This window comes from Vanessa cardui, chromosome 1 (assembly GCF_905220365.1).
Source record: "Vanessa cardui chromosome 1, ilVanCard2.1, whole genome shotgun sequence".
In the NCBI taxonomy this organism is placed as follows: Eukaryota; Metazoa; Arthropoda; class Insecta; order Lepidoptera; family Nymphalidae; genus Vanessa; species Vanessa cardui.
In genome coordinates this window covers 14,957,537-14,973,971 of record NC_061123.1, presented here as the reverse complement: position 1 = coordinate 14,973,971, position 16,435 = coordinate 14,957,537, and the positions used below count along the sequence as shown (strand labels likewise).

Sequence of the window (16,435 nt, the reverse complement as noted above, 5' to 3'; positions counted from 1 at the left end):
TGAGCGCTTGGAGTTGACATCTCTATAGTACAATAATGGCAACGTTCAACATTCCCGCAGACCATCGAGACGATGACGCTTTACCACACCGGCTAGCCTTTAAATCCTGTTTATTTGTAATTAAATTTAAAGAACTGGCGCTAGCGACGCGTCATCTTTTTAAAAAATCCTATTAAATATCGTCGGATTTAAGATACATTAAATTCATTATTATATATCAAGTCTTAAACTCTTAGTACCTTTTGAATATAAAGATCAAATCATTGCGACGCAATATGTCATTCTAGATCGGTAAAGCAGATCGCTCATACTGAGCACACGAAAATAGATCTTAAGGTGACGAACCTTTTCTTACCCCGACTGTACATGTCAAAAAAGTAATAAATTGAACACATTTAATGAGTAATACATTTATTTTAATAATACCTCGATTATAATGTCCTTAAATACTTCTATTACATAGTAATAATTATACAACAAATGGACGGACTGGTATATCACAGGTTAGTTATATACATTGCTAAGTTATGTTCTTGCAACATACAATGTTAATATTTTTTTCTTATAAAAAGGGTAAATTACCTAGTCATTTTAAAAGGTTGGTTTTTAATTGTTAAACATAAATGTAAAATATAATGGCACTAGTAAGTATAAAATATTAAATATGAGCTTTTAAAATATCGTCATTGATATGTCAGTTCGAACACAAATATTTAAGTCGTCGACCGAGAACATTTGAATGCAATAAGGGTTGCCAGATTCTAAAATACAAAAGATGAATTCGGCAACCGAATAGGGTACCCCTTTTTTTAAAGTCAAAGACTTATATTTTTTATTAAAAAAAAGTTTACAATAATAAGTATTTCATTCGCTGTATAATATCCGTGTACGACAAAAATTTAGACTGACCACGTAAAATACAAACATAATTACATCAAGTAAAGGTCCGGTTAAGCCCAACGTGCAGTTGCTTCGTTGCAAATACTACATTATATTACACAAACATTTTAGACTTCACTAATATAATCATAATGTATGTGAGTTTTTTGTTTCACCCTATACTGTCTACGTGAGCATTATTTACTGCCTGGCTATGATCATACAAAAAATTTAGCAACAGCAAAATAAACTAACTCTTATTATAAGTGTATACATAATATAATATTCCTGTATACTAAATATTACACCAACAAGTATATACTTAACATATATTGTAAAAACATTCAAAAAAAAATGTATATAAAAATAGTTTTCTAATTGCAAAAAGCACCATAGTATAACATACACATATCATATATATTTAAAAAAAATGCATATAAAATAAATGAAATATTTTTGCACCAAAAATGCATAAAAAATATACACCTTAATGTCTTAATTAAGTGAAAGCATTCTTTCTTATTTTTAATAAAATTGCAAAAATAAATGCATGTCTTATCTTCTTTATATGTGAAATAATGTTCATGCCAATATCTTATCAATAGTCTTAACTGGCTGTGCAAGTGAGAAAAAAATATGATGTCTTGGGAAAATATAACTGGCGGATTTACTTAGGCAGAAATTCCCTAGCATCAATATTAATTTTGGCTTCTATAGAAGAATATTTATGCCTCCAAACATATTTCAGATCAAATTTTTAGTCTTACTTTTAAAAATATTTTTGAACACTGAAGTTCCCAGATATTTACTGCTCTCCCACAATTACCAAGCAACATGGTCAGTTGGGCTGCTTGTCGGCCAGCCAGGGCCGGAACACGGGCAGCGTGGTGGGGTAGTGCGTGGGGGGGCGCGGCTCGTCCTGCTCGTCGCGGAACGGGTACGTGCCCAGCAGGATGGGCAACTGGAGCTTCACCTCCTTCTCCAAACTCTTCGGCTCGATTATGAACTGGAATATCAAAAGCAGCATCGTTGATAGGTGCAATGTCTTACATCATAGCTTAGTAGTGGTCATGATCTCGACACCGGGACCTCGGGATCCATTTCGGATCGATTCCATAACAAGCTATTTGACTTTCTCGAATTGTCGTCACATCGGATTATGATGGCCAAGCTTGGTAGCTTGCCAAAGTGCACACTTAAACATTAATCATGATGAAATTATACTACATTAATTTTCACTGGTTAACCCAAAGTCTTCTTCAAATTGCTACCCGACAAAATAAAGGAGCAGGGACTCACGAAGACGTCGTACTGCACGGAGATGAGGTGGCAGCCGCGCAGGTTGGTGGGCGGCAGCGGCGGCACGTAGAGCAGCTCGCGGCGCCAGCGCTGCTCGTGGCCGGCGCGCAGCTTGCCGCGGCTGAGGCGCGCCAGCTCGCGGCTCTCGCGCGCCGCCACCCGGCCGTGCGACACGTACTGGATGGTCTCGGTGAGCGCGGCGCGCGTGGCGCGGATGGCGGTGCGCGAGCGGTTGTCCACGAGCGCCGACAGCGCGATGCTCTGGCCCGGCACGTACGCGCCGCGGTCCAGCGACACGCGGCAGCTCACCGAGCCGCCGCCCACGCAGCCCACGCCCAGCTTGTGCTCCACGCTCAGCTCCAACTCTTGCTACACAACGTTGCACACACCGTGTTAGTGCGAGTAAAAAGATTTTAAATGAGCGCTATTACGTATCGGTTTGGTGGAGTGCATCGATACGCATCATTAAGACGTGTCGCAGCTTTTCGTGATGAATTCTCAGGAATGTGATAGCATTTAGCGTGCCAATGAAAAGAAGCGAAATTGTTAATTTAATTTATTACAGCCCATAGTAATTGCTGCATCTAGTTACTTTTTTCAGAAATGAGTATTATAACTTCAATAGTTAGTTTCACCATTTCTTACAATGATAAGACGATACAATGTCCGTTAGTGATATATCCTGGTCTTGAATTACCAGCTCCATGTTGAATGACTATAATAGTGTCGATTTTATTTTAATAGATTAAAAATATATGATTGAGTCATTGGTCTAGTAAATAGTTCAAATTCAGAAAGAATAATTATACAGACTATGATTCTGTTTCAGCAGACATACAGTATTACAAACTATCACATGGAATTTTAAATTAACATGGTTATTTTTATTATTAAAGGTATTAATTTCGGGATATTTACCATGTTTTTTATTTTTGTTCGGTGGAGCTCGATATTTCGACATTGTCTACGAATGTCTTGTTCAAAATAAAATAAAAAATTCGCGAATTGATACGGTGAGGATCGTCTGCAAAACAAGGGATCGAGTGTCGAGTGTACATAAAATAAATTCAACTAGTGACAATAGTAGTGGTGACCGGTGTTTACGTAACAAACGTACAAGAAAGGAGGTAGTTCAATACGGACACCTCTAACATTATCAGCATCTACCCGTACACTTCAGTCTCGTGAACAAGACATTCGTAGACAATGTCGAAATATCGAGCTCCACCGAACAAAAATAAAAAACATGGTAAATATCCCGAAATTAATAACTTTAATATCACATGGAAGTAGGGAATCACCCCACCAGGAACACACCATATTTTTGATACCATTTAAACACACACTATGCCACCTCTAAATACATAGAGCAAAGTGAAAGAAGATAATCTTATAACTTTATGACAAGTACAATATATCAGATTTGAACTAATTATGAATTTATTATTTAGAACTCACCGCTAAAACTGGTGGTTCCAAATTTAAGTCAATTGGGTTCATCACAATAAAAACTTGCTGGTTTTTATGAGTAAGGCCATTGGGTTCTCTTAGTGCAGCTTTACAATAGTACTGCACCCATCCATGTGTCCCAAGGAATGTAGAAGGAAGTCCCATGGGCAGGCCCAGTTTAAATGGAAAACTGTGTATTCCAGGAGACAATATAGACGGCCCATTACCTAAGACAACAAGATATTTATTATTGCTAATTATTCATTTTTTGAATATTTTGACATAGATAGCAATTCTACTACGGAAATAAAAACAGCACAATAAATACTAACCTTTCAATGACATTCAATTTTATAAAAATGTATGAATGGTTTATTGACAAAAATAGAAATTGCTGTACAATGGATATATAAAAAATCTGTTTGATTTTGTCTCTTTTATAAAACATATTTTGATACAATAATTATGACCATTTATAAAATAGCTACTACTGTAGCAGTTTATTGGTAAACACATTTAAAATTTTACCTGGTTCACCCAAGAGACGCATTCTAAAATCAATGTAGTTTTCTTTATCAAAGAGCCTTTCATGGCGGCCAGAGCCCACTCTGACGACTCCTTCACCAATTACATGAAAGTGTAGTCCTAGAACAATAAAATGAACAATGTAATCTAAAATTTTTCACACAAGATTCTCACTATTTTATATGTTTAAGTACACATTGTATGTAAATTAACAAAAAGTATTTTTATTGTTATAATTAAAAACTATAATTTAAAAATTTTATATTTAATTTATAATAATTATATTATAACTGTGAAACTAAGTTTTCTTTGTTAAATTATAAAGGTTTAATACTCAACTGATCATCATGAAAGCTATCATATACATTGTTAAGGGTATCAAACAGGTCATAGAGCACCTTATAAGCCTACCCCCATTATAACAAGTAACATATTATGGTATATAGCAAAGTAGTACATATAGAGTTAATATGTGCCTCTTAGATTTTAGATGAAGGTACCTTTAACTAATCATTTTTCATTCTTTACATACCACATTTATTTCCTGTTAAAGATACATTTACATTCTAAATATAAGAACTCTGTTATTTTTTCCCAAGAAATAAATTTCAGAGTTAAATGTGTAAAAATTAAAAATGTATAAAGCCTTTGACAAAAATGCCAAAACGTGCTTTCCCATGGGTTATAATTAAAACAAAAAATGACAAGTATAACATTTTATAAATAAAAATATTTAAGGAAACAATTATTATAATTACTTAAAACAAATAAATCTTATTACATAAATATGTATGATAGAAAAAGAATGTCGAGCTGACCTCACATCCCACATATTTATACAAACACTTTAGCTTCAAGGCTACTAGTAAGATGTGAGAGAGAAGATTTATGACTTAGATATAAAATATTTATTCTTACCCAGAACTGGAGTATCATCTTGAAGCTCCATTAGCACTTTACCAGATAGGAATTGTCCAGGGAAGTAGAGCAGTGATGTGTTATCAAACACTATAAGGAACTTTAACAGCTTTCTTGGCATTTTGACTTATTTTACTGGATACGGCTGTTTATAACATATTTAAATGGGATGTTAAAACTAATATTTTAAAGTAAAATAACTATTAAAAAAATATTTATACGAAAGATATATAATTTTAGTGATATAAAACATAAGTATTTTTATATTAGCAATATATCTCATTGATAGAAAACTAACGCCAAATATGTCAACATTTAAATATATTCTCAGGATGTCGTAGGCTGAGTATTAAGTAATAACTATACGAAGGCCACTGAGTTAAATGAACATACCTGTAAGCTTAATAAATAGTTTAAATAACAGTCTTCAATAGAGTTTATAATTGATCAAAAAGTCATTTTTGTTCTGAAAAGTTTATATAAAAATACTTATTAAAAAGTTTACAATACTTCCACCACAGTTTTGTCTGTATTTGAAACTTTTTATTTTGACATTGTAATTTACGTGACAAATTAAGGCGCGTTTTTTTGTAATTCTTGAAACACCTTCTGAGGTTTTTGCTTAATTTTTAACCTCCAAGTAGAATTAAACATAACAGCCTTTTTTAATGAAATAACATCCTCCAAATTTGCCGTATGAGGACTAAGACTGGCTTGTGGCTATTCTTTTGGTGAGACAACTTTTGTTGATGGATAAAATACTGTATATTCGCAATATTAGAATATTGGCAATATACTGTTCAATTATTAAATATGTTCAAAATAATTTATGGGTAAATTCAAGGATGTATATAGTGCTAAGGGCAAAGGTTTCGTAAAAAACATCCTGCTTATTTTTTCGTTCGTTTCCTTAAAATATCTCACAATCGCAAAATCATGAAAGATATAAAATGATAATTATTTAGTTAAGCAATGTGATGATTAAACTAAACTACAAATGTATTTTCCTGTTATTAAAAATAAATATGATTACAGTAAATCATCGTATAAGAGTTAGATATTCGATCTTATTTAAAAACGTTTAAGAAAATTTCATTCCTTTCATTTTATTTTTTAAAACACGCCATAGGACTTGGCTTTAATCCCAAGATTAAAAAAAAATCTATACATTGATCTTTAAAATTGATATTTAAATTAGAAGATTTTTATTTAGAGAACTTTATTTTTTTGAAAGGTTACACTGGTAGGAGGCAGGGTAAATGGGCCAACAGAAGTTAACTGATTGGATTTAGAACGTTGGCGCCGTAACAAATTTTAACCATCGTCTCCCATCATGACAACTAAGATGTATAGTCCTAGTCCTTTGAATTTTTAGTTACACTTGCTTGCCTGGCTTTCCTTTAAGCCGAAACACAACAATACTAAGTATTACTGATGCTTGGATGTAGAATATCTACATTATGAATGTACCTTCCCAAAGAGATTAATTTGTATATCTAAGATGAACTAGCTACTTACTTAGTGTGTACCAAGTAAAAGTTGAATATGATTCTTTATGTATTTTATTAATAAGTTTACTCTTCCCGCATAAACTGTTTGTTTATTGTGTATTCATTCAGATAGATTGTCATTTGCCACAGACCACAGTACCAAATTTTATCTGTGGCTGTCAGTTATAGTTAAAAAAACGTTAGTAAATATAAATTATAAAATATTTAATATTTTCTTTATTATTTGTATTAAAATCGTAATGATGCGAGTTCGTATTTTTATGTAGCAGTTTTATGATGTTGTAATATGGTAGTTTATATGAAATAAAAACTATAAAATAAAGTCGGAACTATATTCAAACCTTAATTGATGAAACCGTGGAAAAATATTGTTACAGCTTAATCTTTTGTTTTTACGACTCATACATAAAAAGTTCATTTATTATTTATTGTGGCTGTGATTTTGACTAAACAATAAAATGCCAAGTGAAATGATAACACTCCAACTCGGCCAATGCGGTAATCAAAGTAAGTACATGAAAATTTAATCAAAACCTAAATCTAACTAAAATAATGTAATTACTTACTTATACAAACCCGATGCTTTAATTGCAGTTGGTTTTGAATTTTGGAAACAACTGTGTATAGAACATGGGATATCACCGGAAGGAATATTGGAAGAGTTTGCTTCAGCTGGATCAGATCGTAAAGATGTGTTTTTCTACCAAGCTGACGATGATCATTACATCCCAAGAGCTGTTCTCTTGGATCTAGAACCTCGAGTGATACACACAATTATGAACTCACCTTACGCAAAGGTAATTTATGCATAATTTGTTTTTTATTTTTATCTACCACACATTAAAAGGTTCTTTAACATGCATATTGAAGAACTATATGTGACGATGGATGCTGATGAATTTTAAACTTGTGCTCATTTATATCTCAGCTATTTAAACAGAAGTAATTTATGAAAAATATAGAATTTTGCTAAGTATCCTGTAGGTATGCACATTTCATTATTAAAAAGATATTACAATTGCTTTTTATTTGTTAAATTGTAAATTGTACAGGCTGGCGAAAGCTATTCTTCTAATATATATTATGTTTCTTTTAGTATACACTCTTCTCATATTCTTACCTCCTTGACTTAAATTAATTTAATTTCACTTAAACAAATTTAGTTTATTTAAGAGGGTATTAAATATTTATTATTCAAAATACAATTAATTGTGGCAACTACTCTGGTTGCAGATTGTATTACCTTGATTATGCACGATTTTAAATATATGTGATGATGAGAAATTGGATCAAATCATACATACAAGTATGCTTTGTTCCAATTTCTCTATCCATTTGGAGTAATGTGCAAATTTTATTCAACAGGCTGTTATTTTATTGATTTTCTATCTGTTTTAGTTGTATAACCCTGAGAATGTATATTTATCGAAGCATGGTGGAGGAGCAGGAAACAATTGGGCTTCAGGTTTTGCACAAGGTGAAAAACTTAATGAGGAAGTGTTCGATATTATTAATAGAGAAGCTGATGGTAGTGACAATTTGGAGGTGAGCCGAGCCATTTGTAATAAATTATAAAATTTCTCTGATTATTTTTATGTTGTTATTTATGTTATTGGAACTTCAGTTTAATTTTTAATTTGAAATTCATAGGTCGTGGATTGCTTGTCATTCAGAAAAGGCTTAAGCCGTGATCTTTAAAAAAAATTATCTTTAAACGCCTAGAATTGTAGTGATATATATTATTTTTACACCATTACAGAATTAAATTACTCACTCTTATGGGTCTTAAAATCTATCAATAATATACACTACTTTTGTTTTATAAATTAAAAATAAGGTTTTTATTTAGAATTTTATTTTGTTTTTTGGTAATTTTTTTTCTACTGCTGACTCAGACAAAAATTGTTTTTATTGATTTTGGAAATGATGTTTGATAAAATAATTACAAATAAGAATTCAGTATTTAATATTTATGTGTTTGTTATTTATTTTCAGGGATTTGTACTATGCCATTCAATAGCTGGAGGTACGGGGTCCGGTATGGGTTCATATATCCTTGAACATCTCTCAGACAGATTTCCTAAAAAACTTGTGCAAACCTATAGTGTCTTCCCAAATCTAGATGAGATAAGGTAATAAAATATTAATTTATAATTGCAATTTGTCTAATGAAGAATTCATACATACAAAATATATACACTGTTAATAAAAAGATTATAATTATATTATTTTGATTATGTTTACTTCAGTAAATAATTATTGGATTATTATAGACCAATAGATAAGTATTGTGACTATTCAGAATTTGATAATTCTTTTGATACATATACCATTGGTGTCAGCACAAATACATAGTGAGTAGCAAGTATGGTTCAAGTATCTACTTTGGCTAATGTCGTCCGCACTGCTAGCGCAATTCTTTAAATGTTATTTATGTTACAAACTTTGTATCACCTAAGAATACAAAATCATCAGTATGAAGTTGTGAATTCTGTTTCTACATATTTATATAATTTACAATAGAACTTATTGATAGTACTAATAGTATTTATTAATTGACTTTATTTATAGAAGAAATTTTTCAATCTGGGTAATAGTTCAATCTTTATTTCTTCAGTGATGTGGTGGTCCAGCCCTACAATTCTCTACTGACCCTCAAGCGGCTGACGGAGAGCGCGGATTGCGTGATGGTACTGGATAATACGGCACTCAATCGCATCGCCAGTGACCGTCTGCATATACAGAATCCATCATTTGCACAGATCAATACACTTGTCTCTACTATAATGAGTGCAAGCACCGCCACACTCAGGTAACTTGAAACATTAATTCTCTCTGTATAAATTAACCTATAATAACAAGTTTAGGAATCAAAGTCAATCAATCAATCGCTATTCATGTGTATCGCAGGTACCCATCATACATGAACAACGACCTCATCAGTCTGGTAGCGCCGCTTATCCCCACCCCACGACTACATTTCCTTATGACGGGTTATACGCCGCTCTCCGCAGATCACGAGCTGAGCGCCGTGAGTACAAATACAACATTAATGGAACAATATATGACCACTGTATTACCAAATCTGTCGTAATCAGATACAAATAAGGTGTTACTGAGAATTTTGATAAAAAAAAAACCATATATTGTATTAACCTGCTCATAGATATAATCTGTGGTGCATAATAGCTGCTAGATCAATTCAATTACAGCAAATACTAAATTCTAAACCCTTATCTTCTCTTCAAACAGAGAGAGAAGCTTAGTCCAGTCGGCACTTTACCCACTGTTATAAGTGTATCTGCATTTAAGGAATGAATATGACTAGCTTTTAGTATTTGTTTCATCTGGACACAAACATGTTTATAAAATGGAGGCATTACTATTAAATAAACATTGTTGACAGGCACCTAAGATAAGAAAGACTACAGTATTAGACGTGATGCAAAGGTTACTGCAGCCGAAGAATATGATGGTATCTCTCAGTCCTGATAGAGCCAATCAACATTGCTACATATCTATTCTTAATATTATTCAGGTATAGGAAGCGTTTTTTTATTACTTACATATAAGAAATAACTAATAATTTTATCTTAATAGATAGAAGATATTTATCTTCCTATTAAGTTTATTCAGAGATTTTGTACAACAAGACAAGCCAAGAATTTAAAACAGGTTGACCTTAATTTGTAAATAATTTATTGTAATGTAAATGTTTTAATTATTCACATCTATTAAACATATAATCTCTGTAAAATCCATAGAATTAATTATTTCATTCATCATTCGATTATATTATAAAATGTGTATTATTAGATACTGTATATTTGTCGTTTATAGGGGGAGGTGGACCCCTCGCAAGTGCACAAGTCTCTGCAGCGCATTCGCGAGCGAAAGCTGGCCTCCTTCATCCCATGGGGGCCGGCCTCTATCCAGGTGGCGCTGTCCCGGCGCTCCCCCTACGTGCACGCCTCGCACAAAGTCTCCGGCCTGCTACTCGCCAACCACACCAATATCTCCTCGGTATTGACTGCCTTACTAAAAACTGATTGAAATGTTACATAAAAAGAGAATTTCTATTGTTGTTTCTATTAAAACGAATCACACATATAATCATTCCATTCGCCTTACAGCTATTCGATCGGTGCCTACAACAGTTTGATAAGTTGCGCAAGCGAGAGGCGTTTCTGGAGGTGTTCCGCAAGGAGCCCATGTTCCAGGAGTCGTTGGAGGAGTTCGACGAGTCTCGCGCAGTCGTGGACGAACTCGTGCGCGAGTACCGCGCTGCCGCCACGCCCGACTACGTGCATTGGAACCCCGGTACTAGCGCCTAGACTACTTATAATCTATGATCTTTGCCTAATACTGCTAGGATACCTTTAGGTGACCTTTGGTAAGGATTTCAAGCAATTCTATATAGATAGTTAAGTAAAAATAATTCGAGTGATAATTATTTGCTTTTTTTCTGAAACTACACAGATTAGTGAATCTGGCAAAGTGTAAGTTATATTATATAATAATTAAATTTCTTTTTTTCAGAGAGCAGTCAAATCTAATGGTTATGAAGTGTCTTAAAAGGATTGAAAATATAGGACATATTGAGAAAGTTATGCCGTCACAGATTTGGAATCTCTCTTTGTTAATGTGCCATTTAATGTATCTTTTCATTTATTAATCCAATAACACGTCTGCGATAATTTCACTTTGCTATTAATGTATTCACATATTATTTTACATAATTATTAATTATGAAGTAATCACTATTAGTGGTACTAGAGGACTAGTGAGGCATTTGTTACTCCTGTATATATAAAATTAATAATGCTGCACTGAAATTTCTGAAACATAAGCCAGTATTCAGAGAAACTCCTCAAGAATCTAAAAAAATAGTATGTTTTAAAGACAAGAAATGAATAAATAGTATTTCGTTTTATTACCAAGATTTATTATATTTGCATAACTATAACTATCTCTCAACATTCCCTTTCAGTTTTTACACTAGTGTCAAACGACTTGTGGTTTGTACAATATATCAATTAATGTGCAAGAAACTTAATAGATACATGCTAATGTACATAGTCATAATTTGTTGTTGTTTGTAATTTATAGTGAATAAAATTAACAATCCATAATCTCGTTATATCAATTTTAAACCAAGTAAAAACAATTATTTGACATATTATATTAATGTTAGAATAACCCCTAAACTACAGATAGTAACTTGCTCAAGACAAATTCTTGAAAATAAAACTACAATAATTAGTTGTATCCAAAAATACAGGACTCAAAGTAGTTTTGTTTTTAAGTAAATTATCTGGACTTTTTCTAAACTATATTATATACTATTAATTGAATACAATGCTTTATGAAAAAATTGATATGATGTTATGGTTATTTTACATGGTTACTATATGATTAATTCAAGAATTGTATGAACCTTATTAAAATTAGGCTTAGCAAAAGGAAAGCTGTTTATAACATATTTTTGTCTATCTCACTAAGTGATACTAATTATTATCGGTATGTACTCAATGTTGCATTCATTGAAATGGATAAATATTTAGACCTGCCGACATTGGTGCCTTACTTAAATATTTATTAATCTTCAAATTTTTAGAAAGTAAGATAGGCAAATTTATCAAACATTTGCAAAAACAATAAATTTTCTTCAACAAATCATGAATAAAGTAACCAACACTGGAGAAGCAGATGTGATGACATGCAATGTACAACAACTCTCATTCATGCCTAATATTATTACACCTAATATTTTTACATAAATATAACAGTTTTTTTTTTCTTACAAAAGTATAGTTTTATTTAAATACATAGATATCGACGAGTAAGATCTTATTAACGACATTCAAATCAGTGCTTTTTAATCATGAAGGGATAACTATGACTAAATAGTTTACTCCTGAACACAGAACATTCATAAAACATACACATAATATAAGCTATGGCATGGTGCAATGCACAAGCAAATGAAAACAGAAGTAAGGCCTCGTAAAACAGCATGGTCTAATGTTGCATGATAATAAAATAGTACTGGAATGCAAATTTTAAGGGATTATGGTACGTTCGTTTGCTATGTGCTGTTTCACGAGGCCTTCATAATGGCAATCACCTATAGGCGGTGGCAAGGCTAGGAAGTTTGGCTCGGCGGCTGAAACTTCGGTTGTATGATTGAAGTCTTTCGCAGAGGGACGGTGTCGGGAGTCGGGATCGCATCACCTGTAGGCAGTTTAGCGGGAGCCGCTGGAGCTTTAAATGGTGCTGAAAGATTCCCCGGCCGTTGTTTCGCCATTTGGTAATCCCCAGAATCGAAGAACTTTTGCTGCAAATGAAAAGATAACTTAGGTAAATTTTGTCCAATACAAACCACAAATTAAAATTTTTGCTCATCAAATATTAAAAAAACCTGGACCGACTGTCGGCCACGAATTAAGTTTTAGAGTGCCATAAAAATTAAGTATTTCTTAGAAATTTTGACGAAAGATATGTTTTATGATTTTGAGTTCTATCTGTTTTGCTTTTAAATTTAATCAATATCACTATTTGGATAAAATTTGGTACTAAACAAGCTTAAGCAATGACGGATATAAGCTAATAGACCATTAGTTGGGCAAAATGTGGATTTATATAAGTTTTTCAGCTTTTAAGATGAAGCCGAAGATAAAAAGGTATGTAACCTGTTAAAATATATATATAAAATACTATTATAGAAGGTAGTCTAGTAGGACACAACTTAGATGTAGTATCGGCAAATTCAATAAAACCGATTACTGACGATTTATACAACCAATAGAAATAGGTCCCTATCGCGCCATTCGACGTTATTCGTCGTTATAGATCTTCACGTCAGTTCAACCCGAGAAGCATATTCTTAGATAAATCATTATCAATTGGAATTCTATTCACTTACCCCTTTAGCTAGCCTCTTCTGTAGAAACGCTGAATGCCCTCCAGGACCTCTGCCAAGCATAGCATTAGGAAACTTAGCTTTGAGTTTTGCTTCTTCCAATTTTTCTAACTCTTTTGGCTAAAAAAAATATTTATTTTAAGTAACTCACCAATTATTCCCAAATTTATGTAGGCAACACATGTATCTTAAAATTGCATGCTTAAGGACATAAAGCCATATACAAATTATGCCTATACTTTGGACGGATTTCTCTTTTAACAACGCACAAATGTTTGATTAGTTATATTTTGTTTGTTTTCAATATATTCTTAACTTTGGTATAATGGATATATGAGTTAGGAATTGTCAGAAAATGTCGTTTATCTTAATCACTACGTAGTGGTAAGTGCCAAATGAAAGCAGGAAGTGGTTTCAGGATCGTATGAGGATTTTTCGTTGTATTTCCTTAAAATAATAAGTTTAAATATGAAACGGCTTTTAGATAAAAAAAATATGGTGCACGAAGAAATGTTAAGTAAGAAATTATATATATAGCGAAATATCGGTCATGCAAAACATAGTTTTTGGCTGTGAGATATAATTATAAATCAAACTTTTCCTATACCTAAGCCTTGCTTTATACCAAGTTTATACCTACCATTGTATTAACCCTACTAATAATAAATAACTATATATGTAATATACTTATACTAGTATTATAAATTCGAAAGTTTGACGAGATATATTTATATAGTCCAGTTTCAGTTTTATCATATAATAATATACAAAAGGTAAAAACCATAAGACGTCCACAAGTAGGAATTCTTCACAAAAATAGTTCATTACACTACACATTACACTACTATCTAGTCAGTATAATTTAAAAAAAAATTACAAATATTGTTTCACAGGCTGGGAAGTAATATATGTTTGACAAAAATAGGAAAGGATCACAAAATTAATCTTTTTCCAATTTTTACTTAGACCCCAAAAGACTATATAAAACCTTGTCAAGTTCCTTTTCCTTAACTAGCTTAGCTAGAAAACGCCTAAGAGGTTGTCTCTGATCAAAAGTGTGATTTGGGTGGCTCAGAGTTAACATCACATCACTCTACAACATCTCCAAATCACACTAATAAGCTAGGAAGTCTGGACACAAAGAAGGCGAGGAACTTCAGAGCAAACAGCTGAATCTTACGAGACATTCTGGGAAGCCAAAGTGATCAGTTGGCTCATATAACAACTATGGAGAACTAGCATTGGCTATAGATTTTTCTAAGCCAGCAGAAATTAGGAACAGAGCATATCCACATAAAGTCGTCAATACACAGGTGTATGTGTGTATGTACAAGGCTTGATGTTGCTGATGTCCATGACTGATAGTGACTGCCATCAGATAAGCCTAATTATCATTTGCCCTCTTCTTAATAATTATAAAATAGCTTCACTGACCATGAGTCATAATTAGTTGTAAGAAAGACTGTATGTTTGGGTCCAAATCTTAGTTTCATGTCAGAGAATAAAAAAATATAGCAATAGTAATTGTAGTAATACCCAAATCCTAATATGAAACACCTTAATTAGGTCTGGTTATATGCTAGCTCACAATTTGAATAAATATATTGTATAGTATCCAATAAAGAACTTTTTTTTAAATTTTATTAAAGTATTTCAGCCTATCAACTTCAATTAGAGTTGTTGGAATGTCTACAATGGTGTTTGACACCTGAAAAAACTTATATATCTATTTCTCGTTTGATTTTGAATGTGTAATGAGTAACATCACATGGCACTTTAATATCATATATTACAGTGCCATACATGTGGCATATTCTATTTTTACTCAATTTAGCCCATTTTCTGAAGAAAAAACTTGTATTGTAAATACTATGAATTAAAAAACCATCAAATAACACAACTATTTGACAGTGTGCATGAACAACTATTGCTTGTTAATTTAAAGAGGAAGGTATTTTAAAAATTATTGCATTTTCGAAATTCATTCAATGGTAAAATTTACAATTATATCATATTCCAAGTATAATAATAAAATAATTATAAAGATGGATAAATATACCAAGCAATGGATTTTTATAATAATAAAATCATATCTTACATCTTTAGGAGGATCATTCTGGTCTGGAGAATCACTCATTGTAAGATCTGAAAGAGTTTTTTGAAATTATATCAATGTATTCATTCTAATTAATTTCAAACTTCTAACAAATACAATTATCAAATTATTATTTACGAACACAATTTTATAAAAAGTATTTTTGCTTTATACCCTAAATATTGAGTACAAAATAAATAACAAACAATATCTATATGATTACGGAATCGAAACAGTTATCGACATTACACAAACACATGCTTTCTTTAAAACATATTTACAAAGGATTCTTTTTTTGTCAACTGTTTATAGAATGCTTTACCTGTTTTTTTTTTTCGAATATATCAAAGATTGAATCAATATTAGAACTATATAATTTGTGTATTTTAATTATAAGCAGATGTTACCTGTAAAATGTAAGTATATACGACTAAATAACGTATTATGTATTGAAAGATTGCAAAATTTTTCTGTTAAGTTTGTTATATTAAAATGGCGTTTGTCACAATGTTGCCAATAAACAATAGGCTACAAACATAATAACATTTTTGCATAATAGTCAAAAGTAATTATTATTATAATATACTCTAGTATTTATATTACAAAATGAGTTTAATGAGAAGGAGAATAATGTATCATTCAATAACTCACCCGACAACAAAATGTCAAAAAAATTTCGGTAGACATTTATAATGGGATTATTAAATATGATTAAAAAAACAATGTACGGCGTGGTAGCCTTAATTTTGATCGAGTCTATCGAGTAATAGAACTTTCTTGCAGCGCCACCTAAATTTAATACATTGTGACTAAAATACAAAACCTATTGTACCTGCT

The 16,435-nt window shown here is 32.0% G+C and overlaps 3 protein-coding genes across 5 annotated transcripts; 1 reads left to right on the top strand and 2 right to left on the bottom strand.

Moving 5' to 3' along the window:
- Positions 1 to 394: 394 nt before the first annotated feature.
- LOC124532348 (arrestin domain-containing protein 4) lies at positions 395 to 5,773 on the bottom strand. Its single transcript, XM_047107236.1, has 6 exons — positions 5,464 to 5,773; positions 5,071 to 5,215; positions 4,156 to 4,272; positions 3,637 to 3,854; positions 2,179 to 2,547; positions 395 to 1,885 (listed from the first exon to the last, which is right to left on the bottom strand). The coding sequence occupies exons 2-6, from the start codon at positions 5,189 to 5,191 to the stop codon at positions 1,718 to 1,720; spliced, it is 993 nt and encodes a 330-aa protein (XP_046963192.1). The 5' UTR covers positions 5,192 to 5,215; positions 5,464 to 5,773; the 3' UTR covers positions 395 to 1,717.
- Positions 5,774 to 6,733: 960 nt separating this feature from the next.
- LOC124544322 (tubulin gamma-2 chain) lies at positions 6,734 to 11,655 on the top strand. Its single transcript, XM_047122821.1, has 10 exons — positions 6,734 to 7,088; positions 7,176 to 7,378; positions 7,980 to 8,126; positions 8,577 to 8,713; positions 9,199 to 9,393; positions 9,492 to 9,612; positions 9,988 to 10,119; positions 10,422 to 10,604; positions 10,715 to 10,901; positions 11,121 to 11,655. Exons 1-10 carry the CDS (start codon positions 7,040 to 7,042, stop codon positions 11,135 to 11,137), a joined length of 1,371 nt encoding a protein of 456 aa, XP_046978777.1. The 5' UTR covers positions 6,734 to 7,039; the 3' UTR covers positions 11,138 to 11,655.
- On the bottom strand, positions 11,505 to 16,113 carry LOC124544326 (cAMP-regulated phosphoprotein 19). 3 transcript variants are annotated; one of them, XM_047122829.1, is made up of 4 exons: positions 16,006 to 16,113; positions 15,602 to 15,648; positions 13,507 to 13,623; positions 11,505 to 12,918 (listed from the first exon to the last, which is right to left on the bottom strand). In XM_047122829.1, the coding sequence occupies exons 2-4, from the start codon at positions 15,638 to 15,640 to the stop codon at positions 12,727 to 12,729; spliced, it is 348 nt and encodes a 115-aa protein (XP_046978785.1). In that variant the 5' UTR covers positions 15,641 to 15,648; positions 16,006 to 16,113; the 3' UTR covers positions 11,505 to 12,726. The 3 variants fall into 3 exon arrangements, with proteins under 3 accessions (XP_046978785.1, XP_046978792.1, XP_046978799.1); XM_047122836.1 differs by having other exon boundaries at positions 15,921 to 16,055; XM_047122843.1 differs by having other exon boundaries at positions 15,602 to 15,651; positions 15,925 to 16,035.
- Between the last annotated feature and the right edge of the window lie 322 nt (positions 16,114 to 16,435).